At 40.5% G+C, this 23,361-nt stretch overlaps 1 protein-coding gene across 1 annotated transcript in view; it reads left to right on the top strand.

Annotated features, from left to right (window-relative positions):
- The window catches only part of LOC134528833 (proton-coupled zinc antiporter SLC30A2-like), a 29,296-nt gene that overhangs the window by 5,390 nt on the left and 545 nt on the right, over positions 1 to 23,361 (top strand). The window contains exons 4-7 of the mRNA XM_063362500.1: positions 12,357 to 12,657; positions 14,340 to 14,556; positions 17,611 to 17,716; positions 21,803 to 21,937. Coding sequence (XP_063218570.1) covers positions 12,357 to 12,657; positions 14,340 to 14,556; positions 17,611 to 17,716; positions 21,803 to 21,937 — 759 coding nt within the window. The remainder of the gene's footprint in view (positions 1 to 12,356; positions 12,658 to 14,339; positions 14,557 to 17,610; positions 17,717 to 21,802; positions 21,938 to 23,361) is intronic.

Genomic DNA, 23,361 nt, shown 5'->3' with positions numbered 1-23,361 from the left:
TATTTAAACTTTAATAACAGATAATATTTTATGAGCTTTCATAAACACGATTATGATATAGTTATAATAAATGCATTCATGAGTATAAATTGGCTTCTTATTCTTATTCATCTATTTACAAGATACGAATAAAAAATTGAAATTTTACTGGTTCTGCATACTTCATAGTAAAACTATTTTTTAAAAAGTCCTACTACAGCAATCTCCTGATCCACCACTAATAAAAATATATTTATTTGGAGAAGGTTGTGTGTTCGTACGCGGCAGTAGGCCTACACAATTACTTATTATGTTAAAGAAATTTACTGGCAAAAACTGTCTAATACATTTTATTAATCACAGTGTGGTTTTAAGAGTAAATAAATGCTGTTTATTGTATGCCTCATCCATAAATTCTCGTAATATACTTTAGGCACGATATGAAAAAAAATGAGAGTGAAATTTTACGATGCGCGCGCACTATGTAACGAAATGTTAACATGATTAAAGAAAGGCTACCAACATAAAACCATGGCTGATCCATGTGTTGCAGCATACACCTATATTTATCCCAATCTGTAAACATTGGGGGACGCACAAATCCTACAGGTATGCCAAATGAAAAATTTTAGTACCAAAACTCTTCTGTAATACAAATTCTAAACTTTAATAGTCATAGAAAGGAGTAATAGAAACTTTAAATGTACGATATAAATTTAGCATTACTTTATTTATGCCACATAATCTCATGCAGTTCATGCCGTGGTTCGGTAGCGCAGTGACAATCGGACATATGTGTGTATGTATGTATGTATATATATATATATCATTGTTGCAGTTATATTGATTTGGTTCCAATTCCGTCCCTCGATAAAGCTATTTTTATATAAATGAATATTACCTTATACAAATTTTACTTTAAGCAAAACTTAATTTTTTTTCTTTATCTAATTGCTGTAATACTTTGAATACATAGCTCAGTCTGTTGGTTTATACTACCTAGCCGTTATTTAATCCTCATCGTACAAATAAATAACACAATTACAACAACCTTGAAATAACGTTAACTCTATAATTGAACAAACCTGCGTTTGTAGAAAATTAAATTTAAATAGGCTACATTATTCATGGATAAACGCATTATTTATGTAACTGCACCCATGTTAAATGAAAATGCGAGCCGGGTTTATTTCACTGAGAACTCAAGAATGTGTGGCATTACTATTACGTAAAAATGTGCTTGTTCCTTTGTCTCAGTTGGTAAGATAATTTTTTTACAATTTTTCAATCTAGTTTAATAAGTCAGTAATCAATCAAAATTTTAAAAAATATATTCCCTATCATTTTTAACACTAAACGTTAAATAAGCACCATTAATGCTGTGAATTATCTCGAATAAGTGTCTAATTTATTGCTTGTAATATTATAGTTATATAATAAAATAAACCTACATAAAAAAACACTTCCATTATATTATTTTTGAAGTTATATTTATTTAGGCACGTTATGAAATAAAAATGAGAGCGAATTTTTACGTTGCGCACGCACCATGTAACGAATTTCTCATTAAATGAAAAATAGGCTACGTAAAAAAAAGGCTCCATTAAAATAAAAATGATAAATATGCTTTTAAATATTTTACATAAGTGATTGATATTGAATACTAGTCCATATAATTATAACCATTTATTTATTGTGAATATTAGTGAAATACATTGTGTTTATAAACGTTTTATATACGGCAGGTTATGTCCCCGTTTGTATAATTTATTTGCATTATAAATTATTACAGTATTATTGAAATTAATTATTAAAATTAATAAATTAGAATCATATTTCAGTATTTTTATTGATTTTCATTGTTAATTAAAATTTATATTGGTTATTTTGTAATCTTAATTCATTTTATACATGTGTTTAAATTAGTTTTTAATACTGAGTATTTATTTAAATTTGTTAATTAGATTGAAGATATACTGACATAATAAACCTTATCTTCAGAAACTAAGGCTTTCTTAAGCACAAAACATGACTTAGATATTTACATGAATTAATACATAGATTTGAATAAGAGGTAATATTGAAGGTTAAACAATGTTCATGCAAAGAGGTTGCTAACAGGTTGCTAAGAGGTTAAAACCAATATCACCACATATACTTTACCAACCGTATTTATAATTTCACTCCAGTCCATTTATTATTTTATTTATAATAATAATTTGCTTGCAAAATTAAGTTAATTTATTATTACTACACCAAGCAAGTATAACATCTATCGCGCTTACATAAGTACACGCACACATTTTTTTACTATTGGGAATATATTAATAATTATTTCAGCTAAAATCTATACTAATATTATAAAGCTGAAGAGTTTGTTTGTTTGTTTGTTTGTTTGAACGTGCTAATCTCAGGAACCACTGGTTCGGGTGTAAAAATTTTTTCAGTGTTGGATAGTACATTTATCGAGGAAGGATATAGGCTATATTATATTATCAATAACATTAGGGATCCTTACTAAAAGTCCAATTTAGAATCAAATGCGTTGGAGGGGGTTAGATACAACATGCAGTACACGTACGAAGTGTGTGTTGACAATGCCGCAGGCGCTACAAGTTTATTTCCTATTGCCTATTAACATTGTTGCCACGCACTAGATGCCTTATCATTTTTAATTTTCCCATACAAGTAAAAAACACCCGTGTGATATTAACAAGGAAGCAATCAGTACCCTCATAAGAGTTCAATTAGTATTTAAATACTTTTTATCACTTTAAATCGCAAACCTAAACTATTTTTTTTTCCTCTCTCTGTGGTTAGTTTGTTTTTTTATTGCCCTTTTTTTCAAGTATATATATTTTACAGACTTGAAACTTCACAGTAATGTTCCTTATGTTACGCAGGATGACATTTTCCGAAAATTAGATCCCATGGGTGGTTAAAACCAGGCAACAGTGGGTACTTTGTCTGCATGAGAACAGGATTTTGCATTGTTCATGCCTTCTGCGTCTCCATGGCAACGGGCATCGCGCGGCAGTGGCGTACCCACAAGGAGGGGCATGTATAATGAGCGGCGCAAGAGTGATCTGCCTGTAGACTGCCGTAGCGAAGTACGGGTACATCAGTTGTACGTTGCGTGCACGAGTCGGGAAACCATCGGTGCTATTCATTTTCTCTCCGGTACATTATACAGCATTGTAATAAATTTTCACGGAATTTTTTTTTATTTACCATTACTGTAAATGGGAGATGTGGCTTAATTTTTTTCCATTAGTATAGCCGTGCGAAGCCGGGTCGGGCAGCTAGTAAAAATAAATAAAAAGTTTAACAAGTTTCATAGGGTTTTTACATATCAAATGTTTCCATTGCTATCCACTGCAAAAGATAAAATTAATTTAAATATAAAAAGCATTAAAATTGTTCCACACGTGTTGGTGGAAAATCCTGAAAACAGTGCGTTGTTAGCTAACACACTGCCATTGCTTTTGTTTGGGTACAAGGTTGCATCTAGTGTGGTTTCCTAATGGTTTAGGTTGTTAGTGTCACAATCTGTATTCGCTGTAAAGGTTTTGAGGTAGTAAATATAAGTGTATATGTGTGTGAGAGTGCGGTTACACACAGTCTGAACATGTTTCGTTCGAGGCCATTTCCCATTTAACTTAAACAGGTTGGCAAAGCAGTTCAGATCGACATATCTTCTACATTAGCCTCTGATTGGCTGTTTAGAATATAAACAGTCATTTGCAGAAATTCAAGATGGAAAGTGTTCCTGGCACAAGTTCGAGTAATATTTTACCGAATGCAACAAAAAAATAAACAGGCAATTATATATATATATATTTTTTTAATTGATCCTGACCTTAATTTTCTTAAAACTGAGATAGGTACTCTCGCTCAAAAAATAATAAAAAATAAGTTTAAAAAATTTTACTGTGCATGTTGTTTGAATTCCCGATTTGTAAAAAAATATTGAGCGATATGAAAACACATTCCATTTCTGTTGATAATACTGTATAAACAAGTAAAAAAATCCCGCGTTTTCTGGATATAAAATAGAGAAAATTAACAACACAGTCATTCGTTGACAGTAGACAATCGGTTTTAGAGCTGAACATACTTTTCGGCAACTACCGTGTAACCGTACACTTTCGCGTTTGTAAACTTGTTTACTTAAACAAGTTCACCTGAAGTAGTTCAGGGTCCCGTGTAACCGCGCCCTGAGTCTCTCACACGAAGGCTTCGTGTCCTTGTAGATCGAGTAGGAGTTCGATTTACTGAACGAGTCGTGTATCGAACCTACCTGAGTGTGTGTTCAAAGTATTGTAAAAACTTCTTGGCATTCTCTTTGGATTAGAGGTTATACTTTGGAATATTTATTTAATATATGTTTATGTTTTGACAAGAAATCTTTGAATTACTAACATTTGCAGAAAAATCGATGACGTGACACTACTTTTGACTCTTTTTTTTTTGTGTTTTACACGTTTGCTTAGCTAAAGTTATTTAATAATCAGCAGATATTTTAAGTACATATATATATATATATATATATATATATATATATATATATATATATATATATATATATATATATATAAAGAACTTATTCTAAGTTGGGGATCTTTGCCGACGTGATGGTTATTTATTTTGATGATTCTAATGCTATAAATGTTTAATTGGAACTTATTATAATTTTTTAATTATTTAATGCCATTTTATGTTTTAAAATTTGTAAACTAGCTTGATTAAATTTATATTCCTTCCTTTAACTAAACTCAATTTATCTATGATCTGTCTGACACAATATTGGAACAATTTAATTAAACATTTGTATCATTAAATTAAGAATATAAAATATTTTTGTTCATATTCTTCTTCACAATATTTCCGTAATGGTCATTCTGTGTCACCTAAAGATAAATAAATAATTGGACTGATAATAAATACGCCACTTTCATTTAAAACAATAAAAATATAAAAAACATTAGTTTCACTAGAATCACAATTTTAATCTTACTTCGATGGAGATAACATTAAACATAAAAATGTTCAACTATGATAAGAAACATTCCCGACGAGTGAGAGGCATCTCGAATAACACCTTAAATTAGGCCAAACACCTGTCTGGAAACGTGTTAAATACTTTAATTTTAATTGTTATTTTAATTTTAAAGAACGGCATTCACTTGTGCTATAAACAGCCTTGTAGGTCTATAGGGATTGAGTTCTTCTGGTTATTCCTGAGAAAACAATCACTACATGTATTTGTTTTCTCGATTAGAGATGTGCAATTGTATTCAGAGTTTCGTTTGATTGCTGAATTCCTGTTGCCGAAGCAACACATACAATATAATTTTATCATCTGGAATTAAAATAACATTCCTTACTCAGTCGTTTACTTTGTCTTAAAACAACTGAGAAACACTATCATACAAGACGATTTACCTTCCCCTTGATACCTAGTGAAGCCATCCTTCTCTTGCGGTCGTGAGTGAGCATCCTGCGTCTCACATGAAAAGTATTAATACAACCCAACAAAAGTGGCGACATCTGTTGGCTAGAATCGGAACTACTTGCAACAAATTTCTTGCTTGAGATAAACTGAATCCCGCTGATGAAAAATTAAAATTCTATTTAAGTTATTGTTCCAATTTAAAACTCAGTTTGCATCTGGTATTAGACGCAGAATATGACATAAATCACGGCTCATTCTTATCTCAATTTGTGTTTATATATTTTTGAAATAATTTATTTTATTTTTCTATAGTATTAAAAATAATATAAAGAAAGACATCGTTACGATAAGTTACTTGAGACCAAATGGTCTCGTTATTGAAAAAAAAATTGAAAATAATAGATTTACTAATTGGTTTTATTTTATGTTGTCTATTTGAGACATCATGAAATGTGCTGTTGCGCTGTTCGCAGGCGGATACTGGTCGTCCAGTCTGGCCATAGCCACGGACGCAGCCCACCTGCTCACGGACTTCGCCAGCTTCATGATCTCGTTGTTCTCCTTGTACTGTTGCAGTGGTAACAAGGTGTCCGTGTTCGCAGGCGGATACTTGTCATCCAGTCTGGCCATAGCCACGGACGCAGCCCACCTGCTCACGGACTTCGCCAGCTTCATGATCTCGTTGTTCTCCTTGTACTGTTGCAGTGGTAACAAGGTGTCCGTGTTCGCAGGCGGATACTTGTCGTCCAGTCTGGCCATAGCCACGGACGCAGCCCACATGCTCACGGACTTCGCCAGCTTCATGATCTCGTTGTTCTCCTTGTACTGTTGCAGTGGTAACAAGGTGTCCGTGTTCGCAGGCGGATACTTGTCGTCCAGTCTGGCCATAGCCACGGACGCAGCCCACCTGCTCACGGACTTCGCCAGCTTCATGATCTCGTTGTTCTCCTTGTACGGTTGCAGTGGTAACAAGGTGTCCGTGTTCGCAGGCGGATACTGGTCGTCCAGTCTGGCCATAGCCACGGACGCAGCCCACCTGCTCACGGACTTCGCCAGCTTCATGATCTCGTTGTTCTCCTTGTACTGTTGCAGTGGTAACAAGGTGTCCGTGTTCGCAGGCGGATACTGGTCGTCCAGTCTGGCCATAGCCACGGACGCAGCCCACCTGCTCACGGACTTCGCCAGCTTCATGATCTCGTTGTTCTCCTTGTACTGTTGCAGTGGTAACAAGGTGTCCGTGTTCGCAGGCAGATACTGGTCGTCCAGTCTGGCCATAGCCACGGACGCAGCCCACCTGCTCACGGACTTCGCCAGCTTCATGATCTCGTTGTTCTCCTTGTACTGTTGCAGTGGTAACAAGGTGTCCGTGTTCGCAGGCGGATACTTGTCGTCCAGTCTGGCCATAGCCACGGACGCAGCCCACCTGCACACGGACTTCGCCAGCTTCAGGATCTCGTTAATCTCCTTGTACTGTTGCAGTGGTAACAAGGTGTCCGTGTTCGCAGGCGGATACTTGTCGTCCAGTCTGGCCATAGCCACGGACGCAGCCCACATGCTCACGGACTTCGCCAGCTTCATGATCTCGTTGTTCTCCTTGTACTGTTGCAGTGGTAACAAGGTGTCCGTGTTCGCAGGCGGATACTTGTCGTCCAGTCTGGCCATAGCCACGGACGCAGCCCACCTGCTCACGGACTTCGCCAGCTTCATGATCTCGTTGTTCTCCTTGTACTGTTGCAGTGGTAACAAGGTGTCCGTGTTCGCAGGCGGATACTTGTCGTCCAGTCTGGCCATAGCCACGGACGCAGCCCACCTGCTCACGGACTTCGCCAGCTTCATGATCTCGTTGTTCTCCTTGTACGGTTGCAGTGGTAACAAGGTGTCCGTGTTCGCAGGCGGATACTGGTCGTCCAGTCTGGCCATAGCCACGGACGCAGCCCACCTGCTCACGGACTTCGCCAGCTTCATGATCTCGTTGTTCTCCTTGTACTGTTGCAGTGGTAACAAGGTGTCCGTGTTCGCAGGCGGATACTGGTCGTCCAGTCTGGCCATAGCCACGGACGCAGCCCACCTGCTCACGGACTTCGCCAGCTTCATGATCTCGTTGTTCTCCTTGTACTGTTGCAGTGGTAACAAGGTGTCCGTGTTCGCAGGCGGATACTGGTCGTCCAGTCTGGCCATAGCCACGGACGCAGCCCACCTGCTCACGGACTTCGCCAGCTTCATGATCTCGTTGTTCTCCTTGTACTGTTGCAGTGGTAACAAGGTGTCCGTGTTCGCAGGCGGATACTGGTCGTCCAGTATGGCCATAGCCACGGACGCAGCCCACCTGCTCACGGACTTCGCCAGCTTCATGATCTCTTTGTTCTCCTTGTACTGTTGCAGTGGTAACAAGGTGTCCGTGTTCGCAGGCGGATACTGGTCGTCCAGTCTGGCCATAGCCACGGACGCAGCCCACATGCTCACGGACTTCGCCAGCTACATGATCTCTTTGTTCTCCTTGTACTGTTGCAGTGGTAACAAGGTGTCCGTGTTCGCAGGCGGATACTTGTCGTCCAGTCTGGCCATAGCCACGGACGCAGCCCACCTGCTCACGGACTTCGCCAGCTTCATGATCTCGTTGTTCTCCTTGTACTGTTGCAGTGATAACAAGGTGTCCGTGTTCGCAGGCGGATACTTGTCGTCCAGTCTGGCCATAGCCACGGACGCAGCCCACATGCTCACGGACTTCGCCAGCTTCATGATCTCGTTGTTCTCCTTGTACTGTTGCAGTGGTAACAAGGTGTCCGTGTTCGCAGGCGGATACTGGTCGTCCAGTCTGGCCATAGCCACGGACGCAGCCCACCTGCTCACGGACTTCGCCAGCTTCATGATCTCGTTGTTCTCCTTGTACGGTTGCAGTGGTAACAAGGTGTCCGTGTTCGCAGGCGGATACTGGTCGTCCAGTCTGGCCATAGCCACGGACGCAGCCCACCTGCTCACGGACTTCGCCAGCTTCATGATCTCGTTGTTCTCCTTGTACTGTTGCAGTTGTAACAAGGTGTCCGTGTTCGCAGGCGGATACTGGTCGTCCAGTCTGGCCATAGCCACGGACGCAGCCCACATGCTCACGGACTTCGCCAGCTTCATGATCTCGTTGTTCTCCTTGTACTGTTGCAGTGGTAACAAGGTGTCCGTGTTCGCAGGCGGATACTTGTCGTCCAGTCTGGCATAGCCACGGACGCAGCCCACCTGCTCACGGACTTCGCCAGCTTCATGATCTCGTTGTTCTCCTTGTACGGTTGCAGTGGTAACAAGGTGTCCGTGTTCGCAGGCGGATACTTGTCGTCCAGTCTGGCCATAGCCACGGACGCAGCCCACCTGCTCACGGACTTCGCCAGCTTCATGATCTCGTTGTTCTGCTAGTACGGTTGCAGTGGTAACAAGGTGTCCGTGTTCGCAGGCGGATACTGGTCGTCCAGTCTGGCCATAGCCACGGACGCAGCCCACCTGCTCACGGACTTCGCCAGCTTCATGATCTCGTTGTTCTCCTTGTACTGTTGCAGTGGTAACATGGTGTCCGTGTTCGCAGGCGGATACTGGTCGTCCAGTCTGGCCATAGCTACGGACGCAGCCCACCTGCTCACGGACTTCGCCAGCTTCATGATCTCGTTGTTCTCCTTGTACTGTTGCAGTGGTAACAAGGTGTCCGTGTTCGCAGGCGGATACTGGTCGTCCAGTCTGGCCATAGCCACGGACGCAGCCCACCTGCTCACGGACTTCGCCAGCTTCATGATCTCGTTGTTTTCCTTGTACGGTTGCAGTGGTAACAAGGTGTCCGTATTCGCAGGCGGATACTTGTCGTCCAGTCTGGCCATAGCCACGGACGCAGCCCACCTGCTCACGGACTTCGCCAGCTTCATGATCTCGTTGTTCTCCTTGTACTGTTGCAGTGGTAACAAGGTGTCCGTGTTCGCAGGCGGATACTGGTCGTCCAGTCTGGCCATAGCCACGGACGCAGCCCACATGCTCACGGACTTCGCCAACTTCATGATCTCGTTGTTCTCCTTGTACTGTTGCAGTGGTAACAAGGTGTCCGTGTTCGCAGGCGGATACTTGTCGTCCAGTCTGGCCATAGCCACGGACGCAGCCCACCTGCTCACGGACTTCGCCAGCTTCATGATCTCGTTGTTCTCCTTGTACGGTTGCAGTGGTAACAAGGTGTCCGTGTTCGCAGGCGGATACTGGTCGTCCAGTCTGGCCATAGCCACGGACGCAGCCCACCTGCTCACGGACTTCGCCAGCTTCATGATCTCGTTGTTCTCCTTGTACGGTTGCAGTGGTAACAAGGTGTCCGTGTTCGCAGGCGGATACTGGTCGTCCAGTATGGCCATAGCCACGGACGCAGCCCACCTGCTCACGGACTTCGCCAGCTTCATGATCTCGTTGTTCTCCTTGTACTGTTGCAGTGGTAACAAGGTGTCCGTGTTCGCAGGCGGATACTTGTCGTCCAGTCTGGCCATAGCCACGGACGCAGCCCACATGCTCACGGACTTCGCCAGCTTCATGATCTCGTTGTTCTCCTTGTACTGTTGCAGTGGTGACAAGTTGTCCGTGTTCGCAGGCGGATACTTGTCGTCCAGTCTGGCCATAGCCACGGACGCAGCCCACCTGCTCACGGACTTCGCCAGCTTCATGATCTCGTTGTTCTCCTTGTACTGTTGCAGTGGTAACAAGGTGTCCGTGTTCGCAGGCGGATACTTGTCGTCCAGTCTGGCCATAGCCACGGACGCAGCCCACCTGCTCACGGACTTCGCCAGCTTCATGATCTCGTTGTTCTCCTTGTACGGTTGCAGTGGTAACAAGGTGTCCGTGTTCGCAGGCGGATACTTGTCGTCCAGTCTGGCCATAGCCACGGACGCAGCCCACCTGCTCACGGACTTCGCCAGCTTAATGATCTCGTTGTTCTCCTTGTACGGTTGCAGTGGTAACAAGGTGTCCGTGTTCGCAGGCGGATACTTGTCGACCAGTCTGGCCATAGCTACGGACGCAGCCCACCTGCTCACGGACTTCGCCAGCTTCATGATCTCGTTGTTCTCCTTGTACGGTTGCAGTGGTAACAAGGTGTCCGTGTTCGCAGGCGGATACTGGTCGTCCAGTCTGGCCATAGCCACGGACGCAGCCCACCTGCTCACGGACTTCGCCAGCTTCATGATCTCGTTGTTCTCCTTGTACTGTTGCAGTGGTAACAAGGTGTCCGTGTTCGCAGGCGGATACTGGTCGTCCAGTCTGGCCATAGCCACGGACGCAGCCCACCTGCTCACGGACTTCGCCAGCTTCATGATCTCGTTGTTCTCCTTGTACTGTTGCAGTGGTAACAAGGTGTCCGTGTTCGCAGGCGGATACTGGTCGTCCAGTCTGGCCATAGCCACGGACGCAGCCCACCTGCTCACGGACTTCGCCAGCTTCATGATCTCGTTGTTCTCCTTGTACGGTTGCAGTGGTAACAAGGTGTCCGTGTTCGCAGGCGGATACTGGTCGTCCAGTCTGGCCATAGCCACGGACGCAGCCCACCTGCTCACGGACTTCGCCAGCTTCATGATCTCGTTGTTCTCCTTGTACTGTTGCAGTGGTAACAAGGTGTCCGTGTTCGCAGGCGGATACTGGTCGTCCAGTCTGGCCATAGCCACGGACGCAGCCCACATGCTCACGGACTTCGCCAGCTTCATGATCTCGTTGTTCTCCTTGTACTGTTGCAGTGGTAACAAGGTGTCCGTGTTCGCAGGCGGATACTTGTCGTCCAGTCTGGCCATAGCCACGGACGCAGCCCACCTGCTCACGGACTTCGCCAGCTTCATGATCTCGTTGTTCTCCTTGTACGGTTGCAGTGGTAACAAGGTGTCCGTGTTCGCAGGCGGATACTGGTCGTCCAGTCTGGCCATAGCTACGGACGCAGCCCACCTGCTCACGGACTTCGCCAGCTTCATGATCTCGTTGTTCTCCTTGTACTGTTGCAGTGGTAACAAGGTGTCCGTGTTCGCAGGCGGATACTGGTCGTCCAGTCTGGCCATAGCCACGGACGCAGCCCACCTGCTCACGGACTTCGCCAGCTTCATGATCTCGTTGTTCTCCTTGTACGGTTGCAGTGGTAACAAGGTGTCTGTATTCGCAGGCGGATACTTGTCGTCCAGTCTGGCCATAGCCACGGACGCAGCCCACCTGCTCACGGACTTCGCCAGCTTCATGATCTCGTTGTTCTCCTTGTACTGTTGCAGTGGTAACAAGGTGTCCGTGTTCGCAGGCGGATACTGGTCGTCCAGTCTGGCCATAGCCACGGACGCAGCCCATCTGCTCACGGACTTCGCCAGCTTCATGATCTCGTTGTTCTCCTTGTACTGTTGCAGTGGTAACAAGGTGTCCGTGTTCGCAGGCGGATACTTGTCGTCCAGTCTGGCCATAGCCACGGACGCAGCCCTCCTGCTCACGGACTTCGCCAGCTTCATGATCTCGTTGTTCTCCTTGTACGGTTGCAGTGGTAACAAGGTGTCCGTGTTCGCAGGCGGATACTGGTCGTCCAGTCTAGCCATAGCCACGGACGCAGCCCACCTGCTCACGGACTTCGCCAGCTTCATGATCTCGTTGTTCTCCTTGTACGGTTGTAGTGGTAACAAGGTGTCCGTGTTCGCAGGCGGATACTGGTCGTCCAGTCTGGCCATAGCCACGGACGCAGCCCACCTGCTCACGGACTTCGCCAGCTTCATGATCTCGTTGTTCTCCTTGTACTGTTGCAGTGGTAACAAGGTGTCCGTGTTCGCAGGCGGATACTGGTCGTCCAGTCTGGCCATAGCCACGGATGCAGCCCACCTGCTCACGGACTTCGCCAGCTTCATGATCTCGTTGTTCTCCTTGTACTGTTGCAGTGGTAACAAGGTGTCCGTGTTCGCAGGCGGATACTTGTCGTCCAGTCTGGCCATAGCCACGGACGCAGCCCACCTGCTCACGGACTTCGCCAGCTTCATGATCTCGTTGTTCTCCCTGTGGCTGTCGACGCGTCCTCCGACGCGCAAGATGAGCTTCGGCTGGTACCGCGCCGAAGTCATGGGCGCGCTCATATCCGTGCTCATGATCTGGATCGTCACCGGCATTCTGCTGTACGCAGCTGTCCTCAGAATCATCTACAAGGACTTCGAAATCGACGCCATGATCATGCTTATCACTTCTGTCGTAGGAGTCACCGTAAATGTCGTGTGAGTAAAATGTGGTTTATATTATCGCTGAAATATTAACTTTTACAAAATCGAGCACCTATAATTTAATCTGTGCTATGTGTTAGTAAGATTCAAAATTATTTAAACTGCTGTTTTACACAACTGTAACCACAAGGACTGTCAACAGTCCCTCACCAACAAAAATGTACCAGAAGAGAGTCCAACAGTGAATGCCACCAAGGCCCGAGCTCAGTGCGATAAAGTTCTGGTGTAATATTTATTTGTCAGCAAAGGCAATGACTGGTGACACACAGGAAAGAGAGAAAATGTCATCAGACAAATAAATTTGGAAAAGACACATACACATTATATTATTGTTCGTTGATTACATATATAAAACCATGATATTAAAATAGACAGCAGACAAAAAAAATACAATTTAGTATTTCCTTCCGTTAGAAGATTACATATGTTTTAAACTTTTCTTTGAAAGCTTATTTGAAACATATATAAACTATTCTTTGCTACGGTAAATAACTGGGGCCCACTTAAATTAAATTTAACTTACACCTGATGATTACATTACTTAATTTGCTACATAAAGTTTACTGCTTTTAAGTATAGTCCAGAATATAATAATTTAAATGATGATGCCCACACAGATGATAATTATATCATACTCGAAGTGAAAATAAAAACAATATTCTATACACGGGATGATTTGTTGAAACTTTTTTTAACTAGTATATTCTTAGTTGGACTCAACATATATACACGCTCATGGGCTCATAATTATAATACGGTGTGTGATTTAGTTAATCAAATAATTACCCTGTCAAACTAAAGCGTGAAAAGCATTATAACAGCAATAAATATATAGTTACGCAGCTAAAAGAGTACCCATATAACACTGTTTAACAATACTGATTCACACGAGTTATTAAAATAATAAGTACTTAAAATAACACCATTTTCTTGCGAATATGGCCTGTGGCGCGGTGCACAACAAAAAGCTCAAACCCCGTTGTGTTGCCCTCTGCCCAAATACTCCCTTACTAAATGCCAGCAAGTCGGGTGTACCTACCGCCGTGACCCGCCTGTCCCTGCAGCATGGCGGGGTTCAACCTGAGCCGCACGCCGCCACGTGGAGCCCGCTCAAGGGAACGAGTTCTCTGCACCGTCCGCAACCTACTAGCGTCAGAGATCGTTTCACAAAAGACGTATTGTAATTCGGCCTTGAAATTTAACTCCCATCGCGCCCAAAGAAGTTTCACTTCAAAATAACTCATCGGCCGAAAATAAATAACCAGGTTGATTCCCGAGGATGTATAGCAAAAAAAAAAAAAAAAATCTCACCCAGTTGGCGGTGCGGAGCAAAGAATTACCATATAAATCAAGTGTATTTAAGAGCCGAAATAAAAAGTAGAATATCACATGACAGCTGACCAAAAAAGTTATAAGATCATAGATACCATCAAAAGATGTTAAAACTGTTAGAAAATACTTAACGAATACAGTCTCTGTTCCTAAACCAATATTACATAATACCTTAGTATATATTATTATTGTTTAACCTTTTTCACATTTGTTTCAAAATTTGTATATAGTTCTTCTATTGTTCTTCCAGTCTTGAGGCACTTCACTTCGTTTATAAAACACAATAATTCACAGTAAGAAGTTCTTACAAGAACAAGGGCCGACATGGCTTTGTTGGACCGCAGGATGGGCTGCACTCTGCACTCCCACGGGCACTCCCATGGTGAGTCCCATGGCGAGTCCCATGGCGAGTCCCATGGCGAGTCCCATGGCGAGTCCCATGGCCACGCCCACGCGGACGAGCGGGAAAACATCAACGTCCGGGCAGCCTTCATTCATGTCGTAGGAGACTTCGTTCAGAGTTTCGGCGTGTTTATTGCCGCCCTCACCATTTACTTCAAGGTAAAAATGTCTAGTTAAGCATCCATCCACTGGCATGTTTCTTCTATTATAAATGAATTCCTTTGCTCGTTTGTAAACCATCAAGTGACAAACTTTGAAAGGAAATTCGCAAAAAAGCCAGATAAGAGACGCAGGAATGTGTCTAATTGATAATATAAACTTAATGAATTACTCTACATAGTAAGAACACCTGCTTATTATTAGGTATTCAGTAGTGGTAAATAGTTTGTCGTAGACCTTGATGTAAATGAAAAACTGTGGGGTTTGTGTTTCTTGTTCTGAAACAAACATGAATGTTTTGGTTCTGAGCGGCAGGCCTGGGGGGGGGGGGGGGGGGTAACAGTGATCCTCATCCTCCTCATTTGATGATTTTTTTAAAATGTATGTAGTGGTCGTCACTCAGACGCGCGCCGGAACACGGCTGATAAGCAACTCTCAACACCCGTGGTCGCTCATCCAAGTAAATATGGGCGGCAGTTGAGGACCATCAAATCTTGATAGTTTATTTATAAGTATAGCAGAAAGGAGAGTTGTGGTCTTCTGTAGTCAAAACCAGGAGATCAAAATGATGCCGTTTCTCTTCTTTTCTTAAATGAGCTATCATAATCAACTCCATCTCGATGGTGATAACAGACCCTTCAAGGTTTTTCTTTTAAGATTATTTTATCTCTTGGATGGGAGTCGAAAACAAAAGTCCTGAAACAATCGCATTTGTTCACTGAATAATTGCTTATGGCAATGTTGTTGAAAAAAAATTTATGTGTCTTGGTGCCTACCTGAGTCTTATGCTTTAGTACGGCCTGATTGGATTCACGATGGTGTCTCTGTGTTTGGTGGAATCTTGCAGAGGAATATGTGATGATACTCGAAGCTTTTCAGCTGGTTTACTCAGTGTTGAATTCATTCTACAACAGAGATAGCTCATCCTGATATTTTACTTATTTATTCTTCCTCTTATTAAAATTTGGCAAATTGCACAAACACAATCCAATCAGATCATTTATGATGAAGACCAGTTCTGGCATTAAATAATGGTAGAAAGATGATGTGAGAAAACTATTCCCGACTTTAGCGACTATATTTCGTAACACGACTTCGTCCGCGAACCACAGTAACAAGCGACGATGTTGACAGTTCCAAACAGAGTGCCTGCGAAGAGATACTCAGCATGGTTGGATTGTCTGAGAAGTTTCAGTTGAGCAATGACATGCGTATGAGCACTGAGCGAACAAGCGAGCACCGAGCTTCAGATCCCCGGCTCAAGTAGCGCGGTCAAAGTAGCGCGGTCAAAGTAGCGATGACTCAACTCGACGACTGGTTGAACAAATGTCGGATGTGCTAAGGAAAGCACAGCTTATCGATGTCTAGCTACGGGAAGTTGGGTGCTGACAGGAGAAATGCCTAAAGTTTTAGACCGAAAGGCTTGAAGGAATAATTCTTAACCAAAATAAAAAAACAGATTTAAAATTATAAAGAAATAAATTTCAACTAATAAAAGTAAGATGCGCCATCAAAGTATCTGAAAGTGGCACAGTGTGGTTCGTCACGGCCAATTCTTTTCTCGGGATTTTTCTATCGACCTTAACAAATAATTTTGTCAGTGCTTCCTAAGTATATTTTTACCTTTAATTTTCTCTTACGACCTCAAGTTCAACGATATGTTAAGCTTAGTTTATTTGCAGCTATTCTGATTCCGGCTATTGAAAATTATATTTGCCTCATGTCAGTACGAACACCCATTACCAGTGAACTGTAGCATGCATACAAGAATTAGTGTTGATGATGTGGGCTGGTGGGCTTCCAATGTCGAGGGCTGATTTTTGCAGAAACCGTCAGCCCCGGGGCATGAAGAGATTCATCCCTCAACACCATCCTCCAGAATCCCAAAACTATCTATAATCACCTAGCATTCCCACCAACAAAAGCAAAGCATTTGTAAGCAACTAGGAGGCAAAGTTACTTTCTTGCCCCCTCCTCTGCGTATGCTACTGCCGGTTACGGACACAGTAGTGGCAGTTTTATTTTTTATTTTTTTGGACTGTATTACATTGCCAAAATATTAGTTTCTACCTTCAAGCATAATAATGCTCATATAAATGTCAATTGGCAAAAAATGTTTTAGCTTATATCGTACTGTTTCAAGCGCTCAAACATTCGCAACACAAATTGTATTCTAAAATGATTTCAAATAATAAAAAATCGCTTACTTCGTGCATTTCAAAAATATATGATTATTTAATCGAGATAAATTAAAAAAAGGCAATTCTCTGTAAGTGAAGACCTACGTTTGAGTACAGCCGGGGTCCACACTGCGTGCTCGGAACTGCCTTTCCTTCGTTCCCTGCCCAGATTCCGTTTCCCGTGTCAGTTGGGGGCTTCTGGCAGTGTCGTTCTTATGGGACTACGACCTTGTGGTGGATTGCAGGTGCAAACCCTTCTTTTTGTGCCTTAGTGTGCTTTGTATAGAGTATGTTTCCTGTCGGAAATTACCATGTAGCCATTCAAAATTGTTCATTTAATTTATTGTGTTTTAGGCTATCCTTTTATTTTTTCAGCGTAACAACTCATTTTTATATATTTATTTATTGTAACCTAAATGCTCGTCTGCATTTTTTTTGTTTAAAGTTTACTAGTTTTATTTTCAAACTGACTCACTTGGCAGTGAAGTAAATTCAAATATTTTGGTATTTGGGCAGTTTTTTTTTTGGCGTAACCTAAGGGGTTGCATTTACTTAACTTACAAAAACCCTCTTTTTTAAATTAATGTGTTAATACATACCAAGTATAATGCGACAATGATATTTTGATTGGGTGTTTCCTATTGTCTAAATGTTTATATTTAATTTAAACTGTAATAACTAATCAAAAATTATGTATTTATTTATTATAAACTCACATGTAACATGACAAACTATTGGGTTTTGTCTTAGAGCATTATCCTTGTTTTTGAAAAATAAACATTCATTATATTTTGTTAATTTTTAATACATGTAAATTATGTTGGTTACATATACTTAGGAACTAGACCATGTTTAACACAGTTTTTCTTTGCAGCCTGAGTGGTCCATAGTCGATCCAATATCAACATTCGTGTTTGCTGTCATCGTACTTATAACCACATTTTCTTTGATTCGTGATACTGTCCTCGTCCTCATGGAAGGTAAAATAATTTTAAAGAAAAATATACCTGCATACATATATAATACTTAATCATGCATATATGATATTTAATATTTAATGCGTGTTATTAGTTACACCTATATAATATGCTGATGGTGTCGATGAAGCTTAGGATGAAGGATGATGATTCCTTCCTTTTTGCTCGGGTCCTAAGTGATCACAGGTAGGGGCGTGATAATGGATGCCACAGCATTTTAACAGTTTTCTTGGCAGGGTGGTTGTGTTTAATTGGGTCATTTTCTTCTGCAGTATGGAGAGTTAGGACAACTCAACACTCAGTCCTAGTCCCAGATAAACATCTTTCACAAGTAAGAACTCCTTGACCCAGCCAGGAGTGAAGTGCTGGACTCACCAGCTAATAGTTCGGACTACTGGACTGAATTGTTATAGTATATTTGTTAGGTTGTGAGAATTTATTCAAATGCATAAATTTAATAACAAATGATAACATTATCTTCTCCGATTGCAACACCTGAATCAAAAAATATCTAGTAGGCCCTAGTATAGAATTGCCGATACGGGGACAGGTTTCAAGGTTTGTGTCGTGAGGCTGGCCGCTAACTTGGATGGTGATGTAATGGTGGTCATTTTGAAATTAAAATTTCCCATCTTTCCTTAAAAATTACTCAAAATTTCCCTATTTCTAGAGAAAAGTTCCCTTTTCGAGAGAAAATTTCAAATTTTTTACCTCAAAAAATTCAGAGGGGACAAATTTCCCCAGAGAGATGCAATTTTCCTCAGGGAAGAGCAATTTCCCTCAGAGAGGGGCATTTTATTCAGAAACCCCATCATAGGCAATGACGTATTTATTACCAGACTGTCGTAGCATTTGCCATCTAGTCGGCCAATTCGGCCATTATCTTGAAAATCTGTATTTATTCATCTAGATATTCGGAAAAAATCCAAACATCATAAAAAATTAACCTAAAATATATAAAAAGATTCGATCTATTCATGTTCTCGGTACGATTATTGGGCAATGGCCAAAAAAGTTAATTTTACATTAAAAGTTATTATTTAATGTAATATAAATCTCAGTTAATTTTTTGCTATAAAAGTGACAGGTTCAAGAAATAATACAACATATTTTTATAAACAAACTTTTTACGTAAATTATACAGTACAAACAAGCAAATTAATAAATGTTGTTTCTCTACAGTGAGATAAGTTTGCTTATTCTCAGTTGCAATCGATCCACATGGCTAAGTGTCCATCCGCTACCTTTTCCCTGGTTTGCCTTTTCTTCGAGGCACATTTTACAATAGGTACCTTCATTTACAGACTCTTCTACGTCGTGCGATAGGTAAAGAGCAGTATTCATAGTCATGAATGCTCTTTGGCAAGTCTGGTCTTGAAATAGTTCAGGTTTACCATAAGTACATTCCAGCCAAACATTATATTTCACAGAGTGATTTTTTCCAATACTTCTTCAAGTTGATTAACTATATCCTTCTTGGCATCAGAAAGAACTGTGCAAACATATCTTGTTGCAAGAGAGCCATTCAGGTAATAAAGGTTGTTCAGCATTCCACAGAAAGCTGATTTCGCCAGGTAGAATCCATTTTAATTCGGTCTCAACGTGCCGACAAGAGTTGTAGGTTGTGTTGCACATTACCTCTATGTCAGAGCTAATTGCTGCGCATGCGTTGTATTGTAAGAGTCATTGCGCGTGCGAATCTTAGCCTTATTTTGCGGGGAAGAATGCAACACGAGCTGGTCCTGTACAGTTTTCCATATTGTCACTATGTGTGACATTTGTCGCAGCGAAACGCCAAGCGTGACAGGTTCTTCAGAATCCTCTCTTCTCATGTCTTCGTGCACCCCGAGAGAATGCAAATATATTATCACGGAAGGTACATGAATATTTATTGTTTGTATGTGTGGATGTATCCTTACTCAGAAATGTACTAACATGAGTCTTCTGCAATAACAATGTCGGCCGTTTGACGGGGAAAGTGCTTTGTTTTGATGTTATGGCAGGTATTTTTAAATTATCATTTCTTGCAAACTCCTTGCAACATTTCTCACAGTTAAATTTTGTGCGAGAATTATTAGAACAAACTCTTTTCTCCGAACATTATCGCCATGCAAAAATCTTTTCACATGAACGTGATCGATGCTCGCTGGTTGTTGGCTGAAGTCTCCGAGGTTTATGGCTTCGCTACCATTGGCATATGCACCGTCGCTACCAACGAGATCTCCGCCGTCGATGGAACAAGCTCCACCGACTTCTGTGTCGTCATTTGCGTCGTTATCATCGTTGTTCGTACAACTTCCATCGAGTGTTAAAGAAGGCAAAGATAACATCGAGTTCTCAAGAATAACCAGTTACTGAACTTATGTATGGCGCCCAACGTGGGACATTTATGTAGCGCTATATACCTGTATGTGTAGTGAACTACAGTCACAAATACATATACTCTCAGGTCTAGGGCGCCAACCAGTGAAGATGTGCATTTCAAGTATCACGATTTCGTTACTTCTAATGGATTTTATCTATATCGGTAGTGTAATTATTCTATTTTATGTATGTCATTGAATTAAAAGTAACAACTATCAGTTTAATGTTTGTAATTGAACCAATAGATGTACGATAAATTCAAACAGTATTTTTAAGGTACCATTCGGTGTGAATCATAAAAAAATAGTGATAATAATTTATTTTACAGTAATTAAATATTTACTACCAACTCTAAAGTAACAATGTTCTTTACAGAAAGTTACCAAGTAGACACATCCAGATTGCATTAACTAGAATGAATTAACTTTTTATATGGAGCATGGCATATATTTAGCAAAAGTCTTTGGTTTTAAATGTTTGAATTATGAATATTTCAATAATTTCAGAAAATAATATTAATTAGTTCAAATTTATTTTATATCCAGCAACTAACTCAATGATAGTGTGTGATAAAACTTTCTCAGAAAATCACCTGTGATTTAGCAAAAGATACTCTCATACGATATTGTCAGAGATTTTGGAGATGAATACAATGCTCATGTCATATTAATTTGCAAACTAAACTTGATCATCACATTTCCACACAAAAATGACGTACCGCGAATAGGTACACTGTGGAGTTCAACATGAGACTGATGAATGTTATTCACTTTTGTTAGAATATTGAAACCATTCTAATGACATATATATATATATAATATTATTAACTATCTTACTCGAGGGTCCTCATTATTCCTATCAACAACATTGTTCTGTCCATAGAGCACACTGTTTGATAATACTCTTATACATTACACAGCTGTGCATTTCAATAAATGGTTTTCCACTTATGTATCGAGCATACTATTCTGTAGAACTGACCTAAAGAGAACTAACTTGGAGAATTCTATGCCGCCATCTTATTACACATGCATGATGGTGGACGTACTAAATAACATTAAAGACACGTCTGACACGCTGTAGCGGTACAGGTCAAGGCCAAATGTTATTTAGTATGGGGGTCATTACGAAAGTGTGGCTATAACGTCCTCTGATATAAAGTCCATGACATCGGTCTAGGTAGTTATAAAGGGCGCGGTTGTAACATCATTCAACATCACATACTCCGGCTCCATCTGCGCTCACAAACAATGCCAAAACCTACAACTACATAATACTAGTAACATGGTGTGTAGGTGGTTGGGTGAAAGCCCGCAAGAATTGTTTTAAGCAAGACAGAATACAAGGTCTTCCCAAGTTACAATGGATGCTTGGTCTGCAATATTCAAACTATAAGAAAGCTGGATTAACTCCACACTCATTCTGGCAGCTTTTTAGTGGATGGCGCGGTGAAACCTGAGCTTCTTGTAGTAGACGTTGGACGTTGGTTTCTTCATGACTTGCCAAAACCTTACTAACATATTCAACAATTTTCTAGTTTTCTTTTATAGCAAGACTCTATGTGGGCCAATATCAAAGTTATTTAATTTCTAAATAGTTGTCACTGCATTAGGCTCTTACCTCTTGCTGATGCTCCTTGTGCTAGAGATATATGTATGTTCTAGTAACACTTATGCATCCATTTAGTTTGATAACTTAAACTATTCAATTTTTTTTTTTTAACAGGAAGACCAAGCAACATAGACTTTTTGGATGTACTGAATACTTTCTTGGAGATCGAGCCTGTGGTGAAAGTTCACAACTTGCGAATCTGGGCCCTGAGTATGGACAAAACTGCCTTATCTGCTCACCTGGCGATACGTAAGTGCACTCAAAACTTTAGGTGATTGTCTTCTTCTTGTAGCTGTTTATGTGTTTAAGATAACACATGTTTACTTCGTGGCTCTACTCGCACAGTTTCAAGTATTGTTAACATATTCCCATTAAAAGAAATGTATGTGATTAATTCCAAACATTTTTACTAAATAAATTCTTAAAATTCATTTTCAGGTGCATAAAATATTTATTTCATAACAAAACCTTTTAAGGATGATATTTTTAAAGTGTTTTTACGTAGGGCTTTTTAATTTTTAGTATATATATCAAGTATCTGATATTAAAACTTTTGCTTTAGAGTGATCGAGGATATGTTTAACCTTGATAAAATCACACTTACCTACCTACTTTAAATTTCATGAAGTAGAAAATTTAAATAGTTGTTTAACCTGCAAAAATTTCATTTTAACTAAGTTTATGCCATATTTAATACTAGCAATTGCATTTACTATGGTTAAAGCAATGCTTAGAATAATTAAATAATTTCACCTTTTTTATTTGCAATGTAGAGTACAGTTATAAAATTTCTTATCCAAAGATTTAGTTAATTCTTAGTTTGCTTAGTATTACTTAAACAAAATCACACAATTTTTTACCCCTCTCCTCTTTTCACACTCGGATGCCCATGTAAAAGATCAGTACTAAGTAAATATGGCAATATCCGCTAACCAAACAAAAACCTTTTTTTTTCTTTTTACCGCATATGTGAACTCCAAAATAATAATTATTATAACCCTATATTTATATTTAATATAAAATTATCTTGATAATACTGATTTAATGGACTATATAACTTTTTAAAATTTTAAGATAGGTAATAAAAAAACCTGTTTCAACTTAAGATGTGATGTTTTGGAGAACGTTGAACAAGGGAAGGTAGCTTAAGGTATGTTTATTTATCATTTCCAATATCGTAAATAAGGTTAGATTTTATCAGAAATAATTTTAATGTTAATCCATATTACCAATATTTTATCTTTTAAATAGTATAGGTAACTTCAAAAATTTGTGAAGAAGAGTTGGTAGATTTTGCATGTTTATAAATCATACACTCGGTTAGCTTGAGAGATAGGTACATATATTATGTTGAAGCCCTTTTGCGGTCGAATATAAAATATATTAAAGATTAAAACATAATAGAATTTAATTATTAGTTGTGTTTCACATACTTTCCATTCAAATATTTTCCTGTTTGGTTGTAAAATCTTCGAAAATAAGAAGTTAAAAATTTATAACATAAATTATAATTATAAAAAGAGTTAAACAAGTTAGTAAACGAATCTTTAAAATTGGCAGAACATATATCGAGAAAAGCGAAACAACTTGAAATGGGGTATGATCAAAAAGGTTATTATTCCTCCAACAAATTGTAGCACGAATTTTTATTGTTTGACATATTGTACGTCAGT

The sequence above is a fragment of the Bacillus rossius genome, chromosome 2 (genome assembly GCF_032445375.1).
Source record: "Bacillus rossius redtenbacheri isolate Brsri chromosome 2, Brsri_v3, whole genome shotgun sequence".
Classification (NCBI taxonomy): Eukaryota; Metazoa; Arthropoda; class Insecta; order Phasmatodea; family Bacillidae; genus Bacillus; species Bacillus rossius.
Note: the sequence above shows the minus strand (reverse complement) of the source record. Positions and strands in the feature narration are given on the sequence as shown.